This window comes from Sinohyriopsis cumingii, chromosome 3 (assembly GCF_028554795.1).
Source record: "Sinohyriopsis cumingii isolate HCF-2022 chromosome 3, ASM2855479v2, whole genome shotgun sequence".
Taxonomy (NCBI): Eukaryota; Metazoa; Mollusca; class Bivalvia; order Unionida; family Unionidae; genus Sinohyriopsis; species Sinohyriopsis cumingii.
In genome coordinates, this window is record NC_142963.1 from 127,767,630 (window position 1) to 127,789,716 (window position 22,087).

The following is a 22,087-nucleotide window of genomic DNA, read 5'->3' on the forward strand; positions in this document are numbered from 1 at the left end:
TACAGTTAGACAATGTCACATGAAGGCATTGCATTATCTACATTTAGACACTGTTGCATGAAAGCAGTGCATTATCTACAGTTAGACACATGAAGGCAGTGCATTATCTACAGCTAGACACTATCACATGAAGGAATTACATTATCTACATTTAGACAATGTTGCATGAAGGCTGTGCATTATCTACAGTTAGACAGTCACATGAAGGCAGTGCATCTACAATTAGACACATGAAGGCTGTGCATTATCTACAGTTAGATGCTCTTACATAAAGGCAGTGCATTATCTACAGTTAGACATTGTTACAGGAAGGCAGTGCATTATCTACAGTTAGACACTGTTGCATGAAGGCAGTGCATCTACAATTAGACACATGAAGGCTGTGCATTATCTACAGTTAGACGCTCTTACATAAAGGCAGTGCATTATCTACAGTTAGACATTGTTGCAGGAAGGCAGTGCATTATTTACTGCTAGACAATGTTGCATGAAGGCTGTGCATTATCTACAGTTAGACGGTCTTACATAAAGGCAGTGCATTATCTACAGTTAGACATTGTTACAGGAAGGCAGTGCATTATCTACAGTTAGACACTGTCGCATGAAGGCAGTGCATTATCTACAGTTAGACACTGGCGCATGAAGGCAGTGCATTATCTACAGTTAGACACTGTCACACGAGGGCAGTGCATTATCTACAGCTAGACACTGTTGCATGAAGGCAGTGCATTATCTACAGTTAGACACTCTTACATGAATGCAGTGCAATATCTACAGTTAGACACTGTTGCATGAAGGCAGTGCATTATCTACAGTTAGTCACTGTCACATGAAGGCAGTGCATTATCTACAGTTAGACACTGTCAAATGAAGGCAGTGCATCTACAATTAGACACTTACATGAAGGCAGTGCATTATCTACAGCTAGACACTATCAAATGAAGGCAATGCATTATCTACAGTTAGACACTGTTTCAGGAAGGAGGTGCATTATCCACAGTTAGAGACTGTCACATGAAGGCTGCACATTATCTACAGTTAGACACTCTTACATAAAGGCAGTGCATTATCTACAGTTAGACACTGTCACAGGAAAGCAGTGCATCTACATTTAGACACTGCTGCATGAAGGAAGTGCATTATCTACAGTTAGACACTATTTCAGGAAGTAAGTGCATCAACTACAGTTAGACTCTGTCACATGATGGCAGTGCATTATCTACTGTTAGAAACTGTTAGACATAACAGATAATATGAGAACAATTACTGTGCCCAATTCAAATAAGGTATCCATCAACTTACATGAATTTTGTGTTAACACAATTACATATGAATTTTTTATTTATTTAATATAATTCTAGTGAAGGCTAAAAATATAAAAAAATATTTGTCTAAAACCCAAACATTAGTATTCATAAATGGCTAAAATGAAAAGTTTTAAAATTAATTGAATTAAGTTTTTTTTTAAACTGAAAAATAAAAGAAGTGAAACCCTCCCAAAAATCAGCATTATATGGGTTATCACAGACACATCGACACATTCAGCTTTGGATTTAATTTGGATTTCCAATAAGGTATATTCAGCACTTTAATTATTAGGATTTGTGTCTGTAATTCTATGACTATCTGGGATTTAATTTGCAATAATGAAGTTCCTTTTATTACACCTTCATTATGTATTCTAGCGAAATAAAACATTTGTTGAATTTTACAAAGCTCATTGCTTTTCACTCTTTTCTGTTACTTTACTTAAGAGCATAGTCTTGTAATACCTCCCTTGAAAGGGTGATTTAAGTTCCTCCCAGGAGAATTTGTCAGTGGGTAAATCTGGGGGTTTCTGTGCATGTGGTTGGCACAAAGGTATGATGCCATTTCTTTTAAAGAAGACAGCTGCCTCTCCCTGTGATATGCTTTGAAAATGTCAAAAGTACTACTGTCTTATTTTCACACTGATTACAGCATTCATATTCGGCTTGTTTGATTTTCAATACATGAAAAAGGATGTCCCCATCATCTCTGATTTGGATCTATGCATTTATGCCAAGTGTTAGGAAGTAATAACTTACCTAATCAATCTGGTTAGTGCAGTATGACTTATGTCTGACTACTAGGCAGTGCATGAAAGTAAATGATGGTATAATCTTTCAAAGTGATATATACGTTGCCACTCATTAATTTATCATATTATGTCTCCATAATTTCATATTTTGTAACCAAACCATGAAATTTCACACCCACAAATTTAAAGTGATTCATAGCATGTCATGTCTATATTTATTACCATTTAAGACCAAAAATATTTCAGTATTTGTAAAACAATGAGCAATTTGAAAGGACCTGTGCTGTACTGGATGAAAAGAAATTTCAGGAATTCAAGACAAGACCAATTCTTCCTTTTCAATGCTCAGTGCTGTAACCATCTCTGACATATTTTAGCAACAACAAAATGTTAAAATTTGCTCCTGTGGATGTCAGACTGGCACCATTTAGGACCAACAAGACATTATGTAGGACCAACAAGACATCATGCAGGACCATGAGACATCATAATAAGTCTTTCTATTTTGGAGAAGTAACAATAAGATTTTCAAGATGGCTGCCATGGTGACCAAATTGAATATCAGATTGGTGCAATGTCCATTTAGAACCAACTGGACATCATAAGAAATCTTTGCTGAATGAAAGGTATCAATGTGATAAACCATCAAGCTATCATAAGATTTTCAGGATGGCCATTCTGGTGGTCATATTGGAAGACAGATCGGCACCATTTTCATTTACAACCAACTACATTATATATACTTTCAGTGAGGAAACTAGACATCATAAATAATCTTTCATGGTAGTGGAAAACATGCTGTCATTGATTTCAGTGGGAAATGAAACTGGGTTCTAGTCCTGATAGTGACAGTTAGTCTTTGTATTCATTTCCATTGCATTTTGGATCTTGGCTGACTTTCCGTGGTTGAAGGCCTGGTGGGTTTGACTTCTTTGAGAGGTTATCTGTGTTAACATTTGAGGATGAAAGTCAAAGTAACGGGGGAGGAGCAGAGTCTTATGGTCAAGGTATACAAGGCCAGTTATTAAACAGAATAACTGGTCTGTACCTTTTAGTATAGTAGCATGTATGCTTGAATGTGAGGCAGATAGACTGGGCATGATTCTCAACAAGGACTGTCAAACTTTGTATCCCTTTCTATTACAGTATGAATTTTTTTAATAAAGTTTCCATAGCTGGTTTGTCCAGACATTTTAGTTATGAAAACTAAAATCATGTAGTCACATACTTACAATGTGCTTTTTCTATACCTAATTGAAAATTGAGTTCCAAGACTTGGGAGAAGGCTTACTTTTCAAAAACCTGCATTCTCATTGGTAAAAATACTCTGAGAAATTGAGTCAGTGAAATAGTTTTAAATGTTACCTAACAGATACTGCATACTCCCCCTGTTTGGAGCTGTTTCTAATTAGAAAGGTGCCATCAACCCCATTTTGCAGCAGGAGGCATTCTGCAGTATGGCGATCACAGTTTGGATGGAAAAAGCTGAAAAGAGAAGTGGATACATTATGATCACTTAACACTGTACTGATTTGAAGACGATACATGCAGAATCTGGATGACTCGAAGATGATACATGCAGAATCTGGATGGCTTGAAGATGATTAGCTCCAACACCCATGACTGTGTATCTGTGTCCAAGACCTGGCAGAATGTTATATTTATATTTACCCTTGTTCATTTGAATTACTGAACTAAACTCTTCAACTAATTTACTCAGTCCTTTACTATCCAAAGATTCGAGCTGTCAAGGTTGTACTAAATTAGCAATGCATTTACCCAAAATGACCAATAAGGAAACATACTACTGACTGGTTCAGGAGGCAGACATTGTATTATGGGGTGGATGGGGGTGTGGGTTGAATTCCAGTCTCAGTATCAAAGTTCTCTGAGTTAGTCTTCCAGGATGTTTTCAATGTGGGGTCCTTGTAAAGGAACCTTCCTATTCCATATGTTAAATTCTGGAAAAACTCCTTCATTATTAAGTTGGTCCTAAACTGGCTTTCTTTGAGTCACTTTATGCATCAGTGTTTGTGTGGGCTTGTCAGTGTATACTGTATGTCATCCAACGAGGGTACTTATGACATATCTTTTGAAACATGAATGGTATACATTGTACCCACCATGCATGTAATTGTGTACCATGTATGTCATGTGTGTGTGTGATTTGAATTTTTAACGTAGCTTTAACAATTTTTCAGTCAAATCCCTACGATGTCTGCAGTGTGGCAGTTTATAGTGATGTCTAGCATTGGGGCATCATGCCGCAGACATGTAACATGATGTCCCACCCAGTCACATTATCCTGACACAAGGCTGACCAGAAACATTTTTGTAAGTCTTTGGTATGACTCGGCCGGGGATCGAACCCATGACTTCCTGCATCCGAGGCGGATGCTCTAACCACTAGGCCACCAGAGCGGTTGTATGTCACGAATGGTATAGTATGTACCCACCATGCATGTAATAGTGTACCATGTATGTCCTCAATGGTATATTATGTACCCACCATGTATGTAATAGTGTACCATGTATGTCATGAATGGTATATTATGTACCCACCATGCATGTAATAGTGTACCATGTATGTCATGAATGGTATATTATGCACCCACCATGAATGTAATAGTGTACAATGTATATCATAAATGGTATATTATGTACCCACCATGAATGTAATAGTGTATCATGTATGTCATGAATGGTATATTATGTACCCACCATGCATGTAATAGTGTACCATGTATGTCATGAATGGTATATTATGTACCCACCATGAATGTAATAGTGTACCATGTATGTCATGAATGGTATATTATGTACCCACCATGAATGTAATAGTGTATCATGTATGTCATGAATGGTATAGTATGTACCCACCATGAATGTAATATTGTACCATGTATGTCATGAATGGTATATTATGTACCCACCATGCATGTAATAGTGTACCATTTATGTCATGAATGGTATAGTATGTACCCCACCATGCATGTAATAGTACTCTATGCAGGCACTTGAAGTTCATGGTGTACTCATGAGACTATTGACCAACAAGTCTCAATGACCTCAGCCTTTGGTTCAGGAATGTAGTTTTGAACTAAACTTAAAATGCAGAAAAGATTCTTTTTTTTAATTACAATTACAATAGCTTTAACCAAGAACTTTAGCCCCCAGATATGCCATCCTTATGCCTGTCAATGTCACATAATATGTGTGGAACAATATAAAATGAAAGATAGAGGTGAAATAAATAAAACCTGTAGAACTCTTAAGACACATGAACAAAATTTATTATAAAATCTGAATTTCCATACTGAAGTCCATACCAATGATATAAACTAATGTTATCATGCTGAAACCATTTTTCTTCTTTCAGTTATAGTGACTGCGACATCTGATTTTTTAATCCCAAAATCAACAAGCTTTTTTCTTACCCCATGTGCAGTCATCCAAAAAGTTTAGTTTCAGTAAAATGGTGGAGAACTCGAAAAGTTGTTGTGCAGAAAGCATTTATTTTCATCCTGTCACAGAATCTATTAGGATCTTCCTTACTCTAAGTGCAAGCCATTCATGAAATACAGTAATTTCAGATATATTGTGCAGAAACCATTTATCTTCCTTTGTCCTTACCCCAAGTGCAAGCCATCCTCAACATCTGGCAAATGGTGGACAACTTAAATGATTATGCAGAAACAAAACTGGTAAAAGATGAATGGGCAATATCACAACAATATGGTTGACATATAAAAGGCATGTAAAAGGTGACCTAGCCTCTGAAGAAGAAGCAAACTGTACAAATACTGCACCTTTATGCAAGACCATGGTAGAATGGTCTCATCTACATTCAATTAATGTACCTATGTCACTGAAAGAATGAGTTAGTCTGTATTTCATTTATTTTCATAGGTCTCAATTTTCCTGGTTTAGTAAAACAAATGAAGACGTTTTAGTGGGCACTTAAAATTGTGGTTTTGCCTGTCAAAATTTGCATTTTTTTGTAGGTATCTAACTTTATGGACTAACCTTTACAAATATCCAAATAAAAAATATTCAAGAGCAAAACTATGCCTATGACAAATAGCAATCACTCCAATGGTTAAAACAATACCATCACCTGTATCAGGACAAATCAAACATGCCAAGTTCAATCACTGACACTCAACATCAAAAGGAGCAGATGCAGCCAATAACACCAAGCTAATCGGTTATTAAAATAATGTATTTGCTGGCCTATACGTCAATACATTTTGACCCAAAAAGCTTCATCTTGTATTCCAAATTAAATTATATATATATATATATATATATATATATATATATATATATATATATATATATATATATATATATATATATATGTTATGTAATTCAAATCACTTTATTATATGTCATGTAATTTTCGTATGAAAAAAGTGTTCTCCAAAAGTATGAAGAATAATGTGTAAATTTAATTATCGTTTTGGGGAAGAGAACATCTATGAAAAAATGTATGAACCGACACTGACAAAGATTTTAAAATATTTACGTGATTGGCAGTATTAAATTCAGATACATAAAAATGTATTTGTGCTAAAGTAGCATGTATTAGTACTATACATTATTTACATTTGATTATAGGTATGTGCATTAGAAGTTAGAAATTGAATAACCAAGACAAAAGACATGTATTCCATCACATATTTCTTCTTGCATCTCATAATCAAATAAAATAGGAGAGAGAGAGAGAGAGAGAGAGAGAGAGAGAGAGAGAGATGATTATAATCTGTATTGTTTAGTTACCTGATGATCTTACTCAAGTACAGGGGCAATACTATATTCCATTATCAATTAACACCACTGTCCCAAAAACCACATGGCTTTGCAGTGTTATTTACATGCCAATTAAATATGCTACAGCTTTGGTCAGGTCATCCAAGCTAAAACCTGTTTGAGAGCAAGATTCAACAGACCAGATCAAATTAGTGATGCTACCAATAGGGAAATGAGGCTATCCATAGGGTATTGTGAATATGATACTGTATAATAAAATGGAATCCCAGGTGCTTATTCATGTCAGTTTGTCAACCAGTGACACCTTTTGTACTCGCAGACAAACTGTCAGCAATTTAAAGAGACAACTAGCATGAGCAAAGATCAAAACCAAATGCTGCCTAAGTACAAAAAGTGTAGATGCACTTACTGATAAAGGGTAATATTATTTGCTGGGAATGAGGAGGTCATTCTTATACTCCTTCTTGAGAAGTACAGTGTGTGTTGTTTTATCGTCTGAAAATGGCAAGGACAAAGCAAACCACAGTTTAGAAGCACTGGATTCCCCCACAGGACTATCTGAACTGTCCACTACGGACTCCGAAACTCAAAAAGAGTAAGAAGAATCAAATTACACAAAATAATTAATCCAAAAGAAAATAATCAACAAATGGAAATCAACATGGAAAAACGAGACATTGAAAACAGAATGCGAGCAACACGAGGCAATATGGCGACCAGAAAAGAAGTCAATTACTTGGATAAATTTTTCAAGCTGGAAAGAGTAGTGATGCATGACAAAAGCTATCTACAATGTAAATACAGGGAAGGAACACAAGAAATAGACATGAGGCACATTCAAAGGGAAAACATACCTTGTCTAACCACAGTAATGATAGCCATGAAAATAGCCCACCCAGAATGTATGGATAGAGTATACTCCATAAACCCTAATGGATACAAAGGCTACATAATAAGACCAAAAGGGAAGAAACCAATCTTACCATATGGGGAAATACATACTGGGAAGGAAAGAGTGACAATAAAGGAACCAGAACCGCTGCTAAGGGAGATAAAAAAACAAACAGGAGAATTACATGTTACAGACATCCCGCTGGAAATCCCAATAGAAGAAATAGTTAAGCGCTTTGAGGAAAAATTCAATATCCCGGTTATCTCAGCAAGGAATAGAACGATAGAAACAACATCAATTTTAGATGGAACACGGATTTTAGAAATAGAAAGCAGTAACATGAAGAAAGTAAAGAGAGCCTTTTACATATTCGGATTCTTAGCAAAGATGTGGTACAAAGGATGCATCTTTGACAGGACATGTAATAGATGTGGGAATACAGGTCACACACCGTTCAAATGTCCCCAGAACTCGGAAAATATAGGACCAACAATAAAATCTACAAAAACAAGCAGCAGACAATTAGGAAATATGCAGCCACAACAACAACAACAACAAAGAACACAAGATGAGCAACAGCAACAACAACAGCAGCAGTTACAAGAACAGGGACAACAAATACAAGAACAGAAAATACCGAAAAAAGCAGCAACAAAGGTGGAACAAATACAACAACAAAGAGATGAGAAGCAGCAACAACAACAACAAAAGCAGTCACAAGAACAGGGACAACCAAAACAAATACAAGAACAGGGAATACTGAAACAAGGAAAAAAACAAAGGATAGAACAAATACAACAACAACAACAAGAGAGAGAAACTACACTACAGAAAGAAATTGAAAACAAAAAACAAGGGCAAAAAGTTCAACTGCAGCAACCCAAACAGACATGAGAAAATGAACAACAAGGGCAACAACAACAACAACAAACAAAGATACCAACAGGGCAGCAACAACAGGAAAATAGACAAGAAGAACATCAAAAGAAAATAAAACCACAACAGCAACCAGAACAGAATAAAAGTCAACAACAACAACAACTACACCAACAGACTCGAGATCAGCCTCCAGAAAACGAATTACAGGGATGTAAACAACAACAACATCAAATACAAATGCAAATACAAGAAAGTCAACAAGAAAATAACAAGCAAATCCAACAAGATATTGAACCTGGGCAACAATTAGAAAGCAAACTACATCAAAAACCAACAAAACGAAGTCTACAAGAAAAAGAAGTGACACCAATACAGCCACCACTACAAGAAAATCTTAGAGAAAAGACAAAAGCGAAAAGACAAGAAAGGAGGAAAAGAGAACAAGAGGAAAAAAGGACAGATGAAAAACCTATGTTCAGCTACGATGAATACATTGAAAGGAAATATGGAATATAATATTTAACACAAAAAATAAATAAAAAAATAAAAAAAAAATAAAAAAATAAAAATATTTAATAAAAATAATTACACTTCAAAAAGCAATAACACGATAGCCAAACATACAGAATACCAATCATAACATGTAGGGCAGGAGGGCCTCCCTAAATGGTCTGTGAAGATCAAAAGGAGAGAGAACCCTCCAAAAAAAAAAAAAAAGGAATGAGGAGGTCCTTGTACATGCAAGGAAAATTCATAGCATGCTAAATGGAATTCTAGAGATTTAACCTAAATGGAGTCTATATGGATTTAAATATTGTGAGTCTTTAAACTTTGATACTGAAGGATTATGAGGAATGAGAATGAGGAGGTCTTTGTACATGCAAGGAAAATTCACAGCATGCTAAATGGAATTCTAGAGATTTAACCTAAATGAGTCTATATGGATTTAAATATTGTGAGTATTTAAACTTTGATACTGAAGGAGTATGAGGAATGAGAATGAGGAGGTCTTTGTACATGCAAGGAAAATTCACAGCATGCTAAATGGAATTTTAGAGATTTAACCTAAATGGAGTCTATATGGATTTAAATATTGTGAGTCTTTAAACTTTGATACTGAAGGAGTATGGTATGTATTTTAATAGTTTCCATTTATTATTTATATTTAATTTATTACTGTTTTCTCTCTTTGACAAATAGCATGAAGTGCTGAATTCTCTCTCTTACTCTTATATCAAAGCATATTTTATTTGATCATGAGGTGGACAGCGAAAAATGCAGTGGAATACATGTCCCCCCTTCTCTCTTTTCAAAACAAAACTGGAAAAAAATATTTTAGTATCAATGATGCAATTTCCCTAATGCCAGAAATCTGAAATAGAGTGATACTATTAACATTCAGGAAACTGAAGTTACCATAGTTTCATTCTGCACAACATGGCAAATTTTATCCAACCTGTAACTCAGTAAATTTTTAGGTCAGCATCATTAAATGCAACTAAAAGTACATAATTTGTTTAAAATTCTTTGTGTGAAACACATTAGGTACTTTTAGCTACATTTAACAATGCTCACTTGAAAATTTACAGAGTTACTGATAAGATAAAACTAGCGATGTGTGGAACAAATAACAGACGAAGCTGAGTTATTCATCTGGCCCTGCGTTAAACTCAGTATTGACTTCTATACGGATGAAGGGTAGAAAATGTACAAAATGTGAGAAGCTGACTTGTACTTCGCTTTGATTTATAGGCCAGCAATCACAGCACATGTGTTATATGATCCCTTCCTTAAAACACTTTCCAATAGTTGTACCATTAGTACTTTTAATGATCATGACATTAACACAGTAGCAGAAGGGTAGTAGAATTCAACTTAGATCCTCATCAGTTTAGATAATTCATCATTCCCACTATCAACCAGCTGTCCCTTGCTCAGTGCTATTAGCAGCAGCATCAACATTTGATGTATTCTGTGCCCATGAAAGTTGGAAGTTTTAACTAAAAAGAAAAACCAATGATATCACCCCTTTGCTTAATCTTGCCTCATGTGTGAAAAGAAGATCAGTGTACTGTATTACTGGACCTTAAAACCTCATCAGTGTGGCTGATTTTTCATTGGGTCTATAGATCCATGGTTCAGGACAACACGTGAAATCCATGAAAATTGGTAATCTGAAAATCAGTGATACAACAGAATTTACTATATATACATGCTTATAAATCAGGTTCAACTGCAAACAACACAGGCCCTGATCTGCCAGTGCATAATCTGATTGCAGATCTGGGTCTATGCAGTTTGTAGTGGAACCCAACTTACAAGTGAGTACATATGACAATTAAAAATACCTGAGATCCTCTATTTTATTTGGTACAATATTCCTGGATGTCATGCTGTCAAGTCCTTAAAACCTGTCTTCCTTACGTTTCTGATCTTCACTGAAAATAATAGTTGATGCAGGTTAAAATTATGGGAACAATTATTTACTGAAGCAAAAGCTTTACTGAGCAAAACATGGCAAACATAAGTCCATGCATTTTTTTGTTCTTTGAGGTGGGAATCCTTGTGATCAAGATTAAATATGTAAACTTTCAGAGACCTTGAATATTGTTCTTTCTGGCCAGGTGTCCTTTACTGTGGTACCAAAGTCTCAAAAAGAATGCGTGCTTGTCAGATAACCTTTTTTCTAAAAAAATATGGCTGTACTTCAAAAACACCTGGTTGTTTGATTAAATCATTAAGAGGAATTCTAATTCATTGGAGTTCAAATTATTTGTCAATCAGTGTCAAAATATATTTTTCATGTGCCATTTCACATGATTTTGCATCAGGGCAAACATACTTATTAGAAATCATTGCCATCAAAAGCTGGTTGCCACCCCCACCCCCCGCTTCCAATTTGAGTCTTTAGTTGCACAGTTTTAATTTTAGCATGTCCAATGTTACCAGTTAATGGAATTTTCAATATCTGTTTTGTATGGGGTTGTTATGCTAAGGCATGCCTCATTGAATATGCATTCAAACCTCAAAGTTACAAATTCCCTGAAACAACATTAAAATATATGAAAATATACATGCACAGAAACAACACGTCTTTAGAAAAAAGATCTTATTATAACGAACTATTAAAAAGACAGCAGCAGCAGCATTCATTAGGCATCACAGTACTTCATTGCAACCTTAATAGCATTTTGGTTAATTTTATCATCTAGATTTTGAGTTAATCATTAAAATCTTGGTGCCAAGTAGTAATTTATTATTATACAGTGGTGATAAAAATTCAAAGCCTATTTCAACTTTAGAAAGAAACCCACCAAATCCAAACCTGCAGTTAGTGAAATCCCTCCAAGGTTGAAGTATTGGGGGAGGGGGATGAAGTTATACTTTTTTAATATCATTTCATTTCCAGTAAAACTGATACCCCTCTACTCTGTAAACTGAAGGAAACAATTGTGAGAACACAATTTCAATTTTACACCCCTCACCAATAAAACCAAAACTCACATCAACTTAGAAATGCACTGTAGGTGCTAAATTGCATGAAAAGCTTATATTTACGGGCCACAAATAGTCTGTGGTCATGTGTTAAGAAAAATGCATATGACAAAAGATTACTTACAGTTAGCATATACTGTAGTTCTCTAACTGGTGAGTCAGTAATGTGGAAATATCTCATTTATATCAACACAGAAATAGGCTAATAATAAGCTAATTCAGAGTCTCTGAACTTTAAAAAAGGAAAGCTTTTCAAGTAAATTTTTCATAACTGAACATCTGTAGGCAATTAAATTAAGAAAGATTATCTACTTATTATCTAATTGTAATTAAAACTATTCATTTGTGTAATTGATCAATATGACTCATTTATACTTGAAATAATTGGCTTAAATAGCAACCAGCCAAATATTTGATAATTTGATGCTGAAAGTTTACAAAACAGCATCTCTCATTTGATTTTCAAAGAAAAATTGCAAAAAAGTACATCTGATTTTTAATTTTCAAAATGTATGTGTTTTTTGGTCTTAAAGGTAAGGCTGATATAGACGATAATATGCTTGTACATCTACTTGTATTCCAAGAGACATATGTTTTCAAGTCTGTGATACACTTGGTAAACAAAAAATTCAAAATTAAATCTGGTCCAAAGGATTTTCAGTTTAGAGGGGTTTCAATGTAGCTTGATTAAAGTAATGTTGTTTTAAAAAGCACCTTGACACATGCAAGACTATGCCATACAAAAAATCATGAATGGTAGTCACTTTAGGTGGTCTCAAGACAATGGCAACAATTCCTTTTACAATTTTATGTATCTAGTCTTGGCAGCAACATTTGCTAGTCATAAAAGCTGCTCATGTGCTGGTACTCACTGCCTTGAATAGTACCAAAGAAAATATTTAAGTATTTAAAACGTTCCTAAAAGTTTAACAATGCAAAAATGGTAAAACATTAAGAAATAACATTGCAAAAATGGCATGATTTTAAGAAATAAGGTTCAACTTGACTCAGTGCTCTTTGATAAAGAACAAAATGGATCAATTGTTGAAGGCATGCAGAACCAATTGTTTTTTAAAATCAATTTGGGACTTCTTCAGTGGCCTAAGTGGTTAGAGCATCCATCTCAGATGTGGTTGGTTGCAGGTTCAAACCCAAACAGAGTCATTTCAAAACTTACAAAAATGGTATTAGCAGCTGCCTTGCTTGGTGCTCATAATCAATTAGTTTATCTTGTAAATAATATTTGGTTCAAGTTGTCCTTTATCAATGTGCATGGAGCAGAGCTGAAATTTGGTTGGATCCATGTTGATTTAAACCTGGGCCAACTTGTGTTGGGTTGTGGTATCTTTGCTGTGACCTGCTCACTTTCCTAATTTTAATACTGAAAAAGTATAAAACTCAAAGAATCCAATATCTGTAAAATTACATGCCGAGGAATGGTAAAGCTCAGCTGATAGTATCTTACTGGTAGTCCCACAATGTAAGACATAGCACATGTTGGTTTTGTTTTAGTGCTATGTCTTACTATCCAAACAATGGCCTTGTATAGCGTGTTCCGATGTCATTGACATCGGAACGAATAGTCAAAGTTTCAGGAATATCTCACACATTTGGCAGCATATATCGACACTCTTCCACTAATTTATGTGTAATTAATATACTTACTGTGCTGTCTTTATCCTGGCGGAATGAAAATATGACACTAGCAAATGGATGCATTTTCATGTTTCGTTGACATACATTTGAATTTGTTGCAATGCGACGGTAGTTGAGGTATGCCGAAGTATGTTTAAGTAGGTTCATGTGGCAGATATGTTTCTTGAATGAAATGAAACGTTATTTTAGAGTTCCAATAGGCATAATATATTTTTATTCATTTCGTTAAAGAATAATATTTTAATTTAACCTGATTTTGGCATTCCCAGCTTTCATCGCTTTCCAGTCAACTGAAATGTAGGCCAATGAAACTTGAAAACAGGTCCATTTCTTTTGTGAGAATTTGAATTTATTAGAGAAAAGACATAGTAAGTAAAGTCTGACTAAAACATTATGACTTTACTTTGAAGAAAAGCGCCATTATTTTAGTTGCCAGTTGTGTGAGATATTCCTGAAAATTTGACTTTCGTTACGATGTTAGTCGACATCAAAACACACTACACAGTCAAAGAGCTGTTAGTTAGGCAGTAAGACCCTGATGCCCAAAACACAAATATCAACGTCAAGGTTTTACATGTAGGACTATCTTACTGGTAGCCTGTGGACAGCAAGTTTGAACCCATGTCCAGACATCTACCCATATATTTATGTATAACTGGGTCAACCAAAACAACATAAATAACAGGGTTGACTTATGTTGTAGGACTAGTCTGAATGCCAATATCAGTGGATTGTTTTGATTACCATTGAGCAAGGTTTCCTACCTCAGTACAACTCAATGGAACTTGTTGTTTGTGGTAAAAATAGCTGATACAGCAAATGTTACTTGCTGAAATTAAAAAAGCCATGTAAAATAACAACTATTATTACATTTTTTTGTTATTATTATTACATGCAGTAAATAGGCGCTATATAGCCATACAGTGCTGGTATGCCATAAAAATCTACAACAATTAACATGCAGTAAATAGTTTGCTAAACTGAGAAGAAAACAGAGCACTGTACAAGCTGAAGATGAGGCTGTCTCTGAGGGCACCTCCTTCAAGCCTTCTGGAAGGACCAATTATAGCTTCAGGCACAAACATTTTCGTAAGAATACAATTATACAATATGTGTGTGTGTATATATATATATATATATATATATATATATATATATATATATATATATATATATATATATTAAGGGCGGCAAGAAAAGTTTTGACCCAGGGAAAAAAAAAAGAAAAAAAACAATTCCAACTTTCCTCTCTTTGATCTGCCATAGTGAACTTACCGAAATAAAGATAGTCGGAAATAGGTTATTATTGATCGTCACTTAATTAGCAGAATAAGTACACCGCTACTCTCTACTTAAAAGAGGAAATCAGTACATCGATATCGTTGTACGCATCGTCTCAACAGATAGTGAATGAACAACTTCCTGATTTTTCTATGTGAATATTTACATATTTATGTGAAAATCTAAGTGCATAATATGTATTATAGGGATTACAGCCGAAATATACCTAGTGATTCGAGCTAATTGTTTAATATTAGACTTGTACTATCCTAAGGAAGCCATTCGGACCATCTCTGCTAGGACTAAGAAACAATACAAAGCCCATATATGATCGTCACATTGCGTCATAGTCGCTAAATAATGGACTCTGCTATCTGGCGATGTACTATCCAATTTTGGATATTGTCCCTATGCCGATCAGCTCTGAGGTCACGTCTGTATATCAAGAGCAACTAATTAGCTTCAAATACGTGGCCATTATAATCTTAATTTTTAAGACTTAATGAATTCAGTCTAAAACATCTCTTGGAAGTAATTTTAAACTAAGCACAATTTCTTTCAAATAAAATTCGGTTAGTATGTGTTTTTGCAAAGCGTAAAATTGCTGATGCTATTGGAGCACTATTTCGGATGTGCGCAGTTTTGTGCTATGTAAAGCTCTTGTTATGTATATGAAATTTAATTAATTGTTTGTTTTTTAATTTTTTATTTCCATTACATGCTATCGAATGTAACTTAATTTACTGGGTTTGATATTGTCCAGAATAGAGTTCAAATCTGACCGATTTTTAAACAAAATTGACGTAAACAGCTAATAATAGAGACATTGTATATAATGCTAACCTGGTTCCTGCCCTTCATTTAGAAACTGTGGCAGTTCTAGTTAACATTTTTTAAAATAAAAATTATTATTCTTTCCCAGAGTAAGAACACTGATTTCAGTTTAGGCCATACTGGGAGTACGTGATGTTAGGCATGTAAAAAAAGCTTCTGTTTTGTTCTGGAAGGGTAACCATGTGACCATCATACAGGAATCTGTTTTGCGCCTTAAATTAGTGTATAACTGTTTTTTAAATATAATTTGTGCATTCGGGCTCTAAACTATTGACACTTAAAGGTGTTTTGTTGTGACCAGTTTGAGTTGAAATTTTATTTTATGGAATACAAGTGATTCTTTTCCCTGGAAATATATAAGTTCTCATACATAATTCTTGGACAAATACATGCATTGAAAATTTATTCGGAATTCAAAACTGGATTATTTTTTCTGTGATTCAACAAGGAACTGTTGACACAACAGCACTCTGAAGGTTGCAACAGACGTCATTGCCTTCTGTTTTGGATTTCATCGGGGCTCGAACTCAGATTCATTTAGGACTTTTTAACAATAGGACTTCTATTTTCTAATTCTTCGGTAAATTTAGGATTTAATTCGTAAAAACCGTAAGTTCTTTTTCTCATTTTTACCTTGTTTTTTCTAGGGAAATAAATTATTTGTTAAATTTTACAAAGCTTGTTGTTTTCACTTTTTTCTTGTTACTATTTGTAAGAGCCAAAACACGTAACACTCTTGAATATCTGATTCGTTGGCCATGTGTTTAGATCGTCTGCCTCGGATACGGGAGGTCGTGGATTCGAACCCCGGTCGAGTCGTACCAAAGACTTATAAAAATGGTACTAACAGCTGCGTCGCTAGGCGCTCAGCTAGCATTACGAGGATAGTGTTAGAACTGGTCGGCCTGGTGACTGGGTGGGACATCATGATAAATGTTTATGGGATGGTGCCACAGTGCTAGACATCACTATAAACTGCCACAATGCAGGCATCGTAGCGATATGACTGAAAAATTGTTAAAACTACGTTAAAAATCAAGCAATTATTGATTTTCTAAGCTGCACCAAACTGAAGTTACGGTCTCCAAAACTTACGAATTGCGCAAATTTTGTCTGACGGGACAAAGTTACGCTCCTGTGCAACGAGCTCTTTTTTACTGAGAGATACGGTACTTGAGACTCAATGCTACATTCCTTCATTAATCGGAGAACAGCGGTAGATGTAAAACTATGTTTCTACTTACCATTATCTCGATTAAACTTTAGGAATCTTGTTCCATAGAAGGATTTATTTTTAGCCAACACAAATCGAATACACATTATACTCATTTTCAAAATATCCCGACTATGCGGCACACACGTTAACGGCCAAATATGATCGGTTGAAAGGGTGATACTTAATAGCACGGATACATCTCGTTCATGATTTTACATTTGAGCCAATCATATTACGTTTTGAAGTTTTTTAAAAATTATATATAATGTTTATTACATGGGCGTCAGCTACATAGGAACCGAGAACCAGGCTAGTTGCATAAATGACGGTATATGACGTGAAAATGACGTTACTTATCAATAATGACGGCTACTGTAGTATTTCATATGTACTTTTGATCGTTAGCAGAAAGTCCCGAGGTCTTTCCGATTGTTTTTAACTTAATAAATGTCTGACAACCAGTCGAAGATTGAATGGAAAAATGGCGGGGGTAGACAAGAAAGGAGACGTAAATTCGTATTATGAAAATGGCCAGGACTCTTTATCCAAAGGATGTTCGACTGGCCAGAGAGAAACAACGAAGAAAGAAGGACAGGAAGTAATCGAAATGCCCGATATTGGGGATCGTTATATGGTTCAAAGAGCAGATAAATCATGGCGTAAGATATTTTGAATTCACGTTAAAAAATATTTTCATGTGAAACAGTTGTGCGTCAGTTTCTCTGTTGTTTAGTCCGTAGCGAAAAGCAGGATAACTTAGCATTAAGGGAAATTTTTTTTGTGAAGCTGAAATCTAACAGGCTGGTTTGAACAATTATCGTATCGCTAATCATCATGTTTATTACCCACCCACCCTATCGATTTTGAAAACGAAAATTATGTGATATAAAAGAATGCACAGAACGTGGACATTTCATTCATTGATTTATAATTTATAACTTGTCTGTTGCCACGGGTCCCTAACACTCTTGACTATTGGCATTTCAAAGCAAACAGAAGCTCCCAATGTAAACAAGCAGACGTACTGCTCGCTGTCCTTTTCTGGTTTCTAGAATATTCCAGTTTAGTTGATGTTGTTGTCGTGGGGTTTAACTCCCTTTTTCAGCACACGATAGGCAGTACATGGCGGCCAGTATTAATGGTGGAGGAAGAACCCAGGAAAACCCCGGAAAGAACCACCGACCCATGAGAATCTACTGGCAAGCTTTCTCACATACCAACGTTGGCTGAATCCAAGACTCAAACCCACGCAGACAGAGGTGAGACGGCAATGATCTGTAACGGAGAGTGCTTTAGTAGAACCTGTGTCGTGCATGACCAATACTTGCAATATCTAGTTTACTATTTCTAAAATAAATTGAAAAATAAAGAGGAGGAACTCTGATAGTTATGTGTTTAGGGACATGTAACTGTATGAAATTATGAGATTATCAAAAACAGCGAACTATTTCACATCTTTTACTTGAAAAGATTGTCCATGCAAATATGGTGACCATGTTACAAAAGAAACTCCCGTTTGATTTAAAACGCCAACAAGTTGAAATGGATTTGGTTGGACCATACTTTAACTTGTCTTGATGAAATGAAATCCTGGCACAATCAAGTGGATATGTTTTCAGGATCCATTGATATACATTTTAGATGGATGAAATGAAGAAATGCTGAAATCAGTTAAAGTAGGAGTTCTGTTTTTAAGACAGGAATCTGTCAAACCTGTAGCACCTTAAGTGATTTGACCAATTTGTTTAATTAAAGAAACTTCATCTGACCTAAGCATTCACAATGACCATTGCATTTGAACCAGCATAAAATCGATCTTGAAAATGCATCCACTTGATTGCACCGGTAAAGAGATGACCGGTTAAGTATAGTCCCATGGAAGCAATCACATTTGAAACTGTACAGTAGTATTTGACCTGATTTGACTTAGCAACATGATGCTCAGCACCAATTGTCCTGGCAGTAAGATGTCGCCCCTTTCCATGATAAATATTGATGTTGTCATCTTATATATACAAGGTATTTTGAAGGTGTGATATTAACTTCATTGGATTTATCATGGTTTCATTATTACATATTTATAATTTTTTTCCCCGTAAACCCTAAACTATTATGCCAGGAGCTGTCCAAAAAATAAAAATCTAAAAATAACCGGTTGTCAGCATTTCCAGCCTTTGGAGATCAAGAATTTTCTCTACAAAGGGGAAATATAAAAATGGAAACATTTTTTAAATGCTTCAACAAAATAAATAAAAAAGTTGTAACAAATTTGTACAAGGTAATAAAAAAATACATATAAAACATATTCAGATTTTTTCCTTGCATGGTAATTTGGAGTAAATTTTATCTGATTGTGCATTATGATTCACATAAATTTGAATTAGACCAAAATATAAGCACATTCAGGGTGAATCAAAAATACGAAATGCATCTTATTATACATTGTTTCAATTTCACTGATATTTGTTCCTGAAAACTGAGTAGCAAATTAAAAATTTAGAATATACTTAACACTTTGTCAAGATGGTGAAGGGTAGGTTGCATTTATAATAATGTAGGATGGCTCTGATTTTTATCTCGCAAGCTGGTGATCAGTAATATTAAAATTACAGTGTGACCCTGCTATAGCATGCTCCGTTATAATGCGAATTTGGATATAACATGGTTGCGGTGTGGCTCCCGAAATGTTATGTACATGCATTTTTCTGAAAAGTACGTTAAAAAAAATGTAAAATGTTTATTATGATTTTGGGGAAGAGATCACGTATGAATAATACAAGACGATCATGGAGTGGCTCATGAATTTTTATATGTATTTTTCTAGTACACGAAAAAGTTTTTTCTTCTTAAAAGTACAGTGTGACCCCACTATAGCGCGCTCTGTTATAACGTGAATTCGAATATAACGAGGTCGTGGCATGGCTCCTGAAATTTCATATACATGTATTTTTCTTGTGCACAAAAAAAAAATCTTAAAAAGTACTAAAAAAACTTAAAAAGTTGCTTATCATTTTGGGGAAGAGGTCGTATATGAATCATACAAGACGATCGTGGCTTGGCTTCTGAAATTTTATATGCATTTTTGTCCTGCACGAAAAGTATTTTTTTCTTTTTAAAAGTAAGAAGAAGAAAAAAGTGCATAAAAAATGTATTCTGGGATCGCATAGGTTTTCGCCAATGTCGCAAACTTGGATTGTTTTTCCTTATTGGCTGCAAAACATACCATGTGGCTTTTTTATTTATTGGCAACATTGTTGGCTGTTTAAATTTTTTTTATACAACCATTGGTTTGGAGTGCAGAAATTCAGAGGCCCCATGAAAGGAAGCCACAAACTGGATATAAAATGCACTGAAATTTATCTATTGTTACATAAACAAATTCTTTGTCCATACTGACAAACCATCTAAACAGTGCATTGTTATATCATAATCCGCTTATCTTGACATCTAGCATGAGTTCTGTATGTTCTGAAATGTGCACTTTTTTGTTGTTGACATTTCTGGTAACAGAGATCAACCGGACGAGGCATTGTCTAGTAATCTATCTTTCATCAGATTTTCAGCCGTTCGCTAGTAATTAATATATTTACAAAGACTGACATTTGTATGTGGATGGTAAGTAAAATTCCTCTTCTTTTCACTCAGAATTAAATCCTTCAAAAAACTCACGTTTTCTGTAATAATCCCAGTCACCAGAACACCTGCGTCTCTATCGTCCATTGACCCTTTGTTAATTTTCAGACGCATGCGTGAAAGCATCACGCTGCTACCACAAATGTGAAAAATAAAAAAATAAAAATACATTTTACTTATTGGTTTATTCAGTAGGCATGAAGGGACAGTAACTGGAATAGTCTAAACGACGGCCAATTCCTGTTTAAAAATGTACCCAGATCAAATAGTTTGCTGAAATTTCAAAGGAAACAGATTACCTTTGTAGCACCAACTGTTATGAAAACATACTCAGCAAATGGAAAAAATACCAGTCTCAATTATGCAATACAGTTATTTGATGTTGCGGCCACAATAAGAAATGGGCATTCGTTTGGTTCTCCAAAGCTGTCCTTTAGTGGTGACTTCAATAGCATCATGCACCCTACATCAAAGAAAGCCGACTACAATCTTTCAACAACAGCAAAGAACTTTTCTTCAAAGGAAGTCAGTACCAAACTTAAATAAAAGTGATGGAATCTGATGGATTTTTGCATTTTCCAGTGTGACTGGAACACGTTAACTGTGCTTTGAAAGTGTCCTTTTTTGTAGGGAAAAAGTTTATGTTTACGAACGCTACCAATGGTGGCTTAAAACGCAAACTAACTTTTACTGACTTGGAACGTACTTTAAAGTAAATGTGTTAAGTCATTCGTTACTTGATTGTGTTACATTTTTCCACTGAATTCAGACCAATATGACCTGCTACAAAATTACTGAATATTTTAAAGCTGTGAGTGTGCATATGGAATCACTTGTATTGTGGATTCAATGTATATGATGAGGTTCGCAGGTGAGTACACGGTGTTGATACTCTAGTCATGCTATACATTAGACATTTATATAAAAACAGGATTTATGTATATGTACCAATTCATGGTTCTCTAAATAAAGTAAACTATTATATTATGTCTTCTCTGTTTTCACTACAGGTGTATTTCTCATTTAATATGCATCAATTTAAGATGGCAACTGTGCCGACGAAGCACATATTTTACCGTCTGCATTTATTACCCCACCCACCCCCACACAATTTTTTTGTTGTGTGTTTGGGGGGTAAATTTTCTTCAGCTAACTGACTTGGTTGTATATAACGCGGTTCGGCATATAACATGGTCGGGTTTTATGGCTCCCAACTACCGTGTTATAGCGGGGTCACACTGTACAAAAAATAGTGTAAAATGTTTGTTCTAGGATCGCGTAGGGCTTCACCAATGTCGTAAACTGTGATTGTATTTTCCAAATTGGTGGCAAAATATAACATTGGCGATTTTTTATTATTGGTGACATT

At 35.0% G+C, this 22,087-nt stretch overlaps 2 protein-coding genes across 3 annotated transcripts in view; one reads left to right on the top strand and one right to left on the bottom strand.

The window, feature by feature from the left end:
* Positions 1-15,293, bottom strand: part of LOC149803815 (dual adapter for phosphotyrosine and 3-phosphotyrosine and 3-phosphoinositide-like) — a 38,599-nt gene extending 23,306 nt beyond the window's left edge. The window contains exons 1-3 of one of the 2 annotated variants that reach the window (XM_089953627.1): positions 15,030-15,293; positions 10,648-10,777; positions 3,425-3,544 (exon numbers count right to left, since the gene is read on the bottom strand). In XM_089953627.1, the coding sequence (XP_089809753.1) occupies positions 3,425-3,544; positions 10,648-10,652 (125 nt within the window). In that variant the 5' untranslated portion in view covers positions 10,653-10,777; positions 15,030-15,293. Of the gene's footprint in view, positions 1-3,424; positions 3,545-10,647; positions 10,778-10,951; positions 11,042-15,029 lie in introns of both variants that reach the window. The other variant, XM_089953626.1, reaches the window with a different exon arrangement.
* Positions 15,294-17,522: 2,229 nt separating this feature from the next.
* The window catches only part of LOC149803816 (histone acetyltransferase KAT8-like), a 39,115-nt gene continuing 34,550 nt past the window's right edge, over positions 17,523-22,087 (top strand). The window contains exon 1 of the mRNA XM_089953628.1: positions 17,523-17,744. Within this exon, the coding sequence (XP_089809754.1) occupies positions 17,567-17,744 (178 nt within the window). The 5' untranslated portion in view covers positions 17,523-17,566. The remainder of the gene's footprint in view (positions 17,745-22,087) is intronic.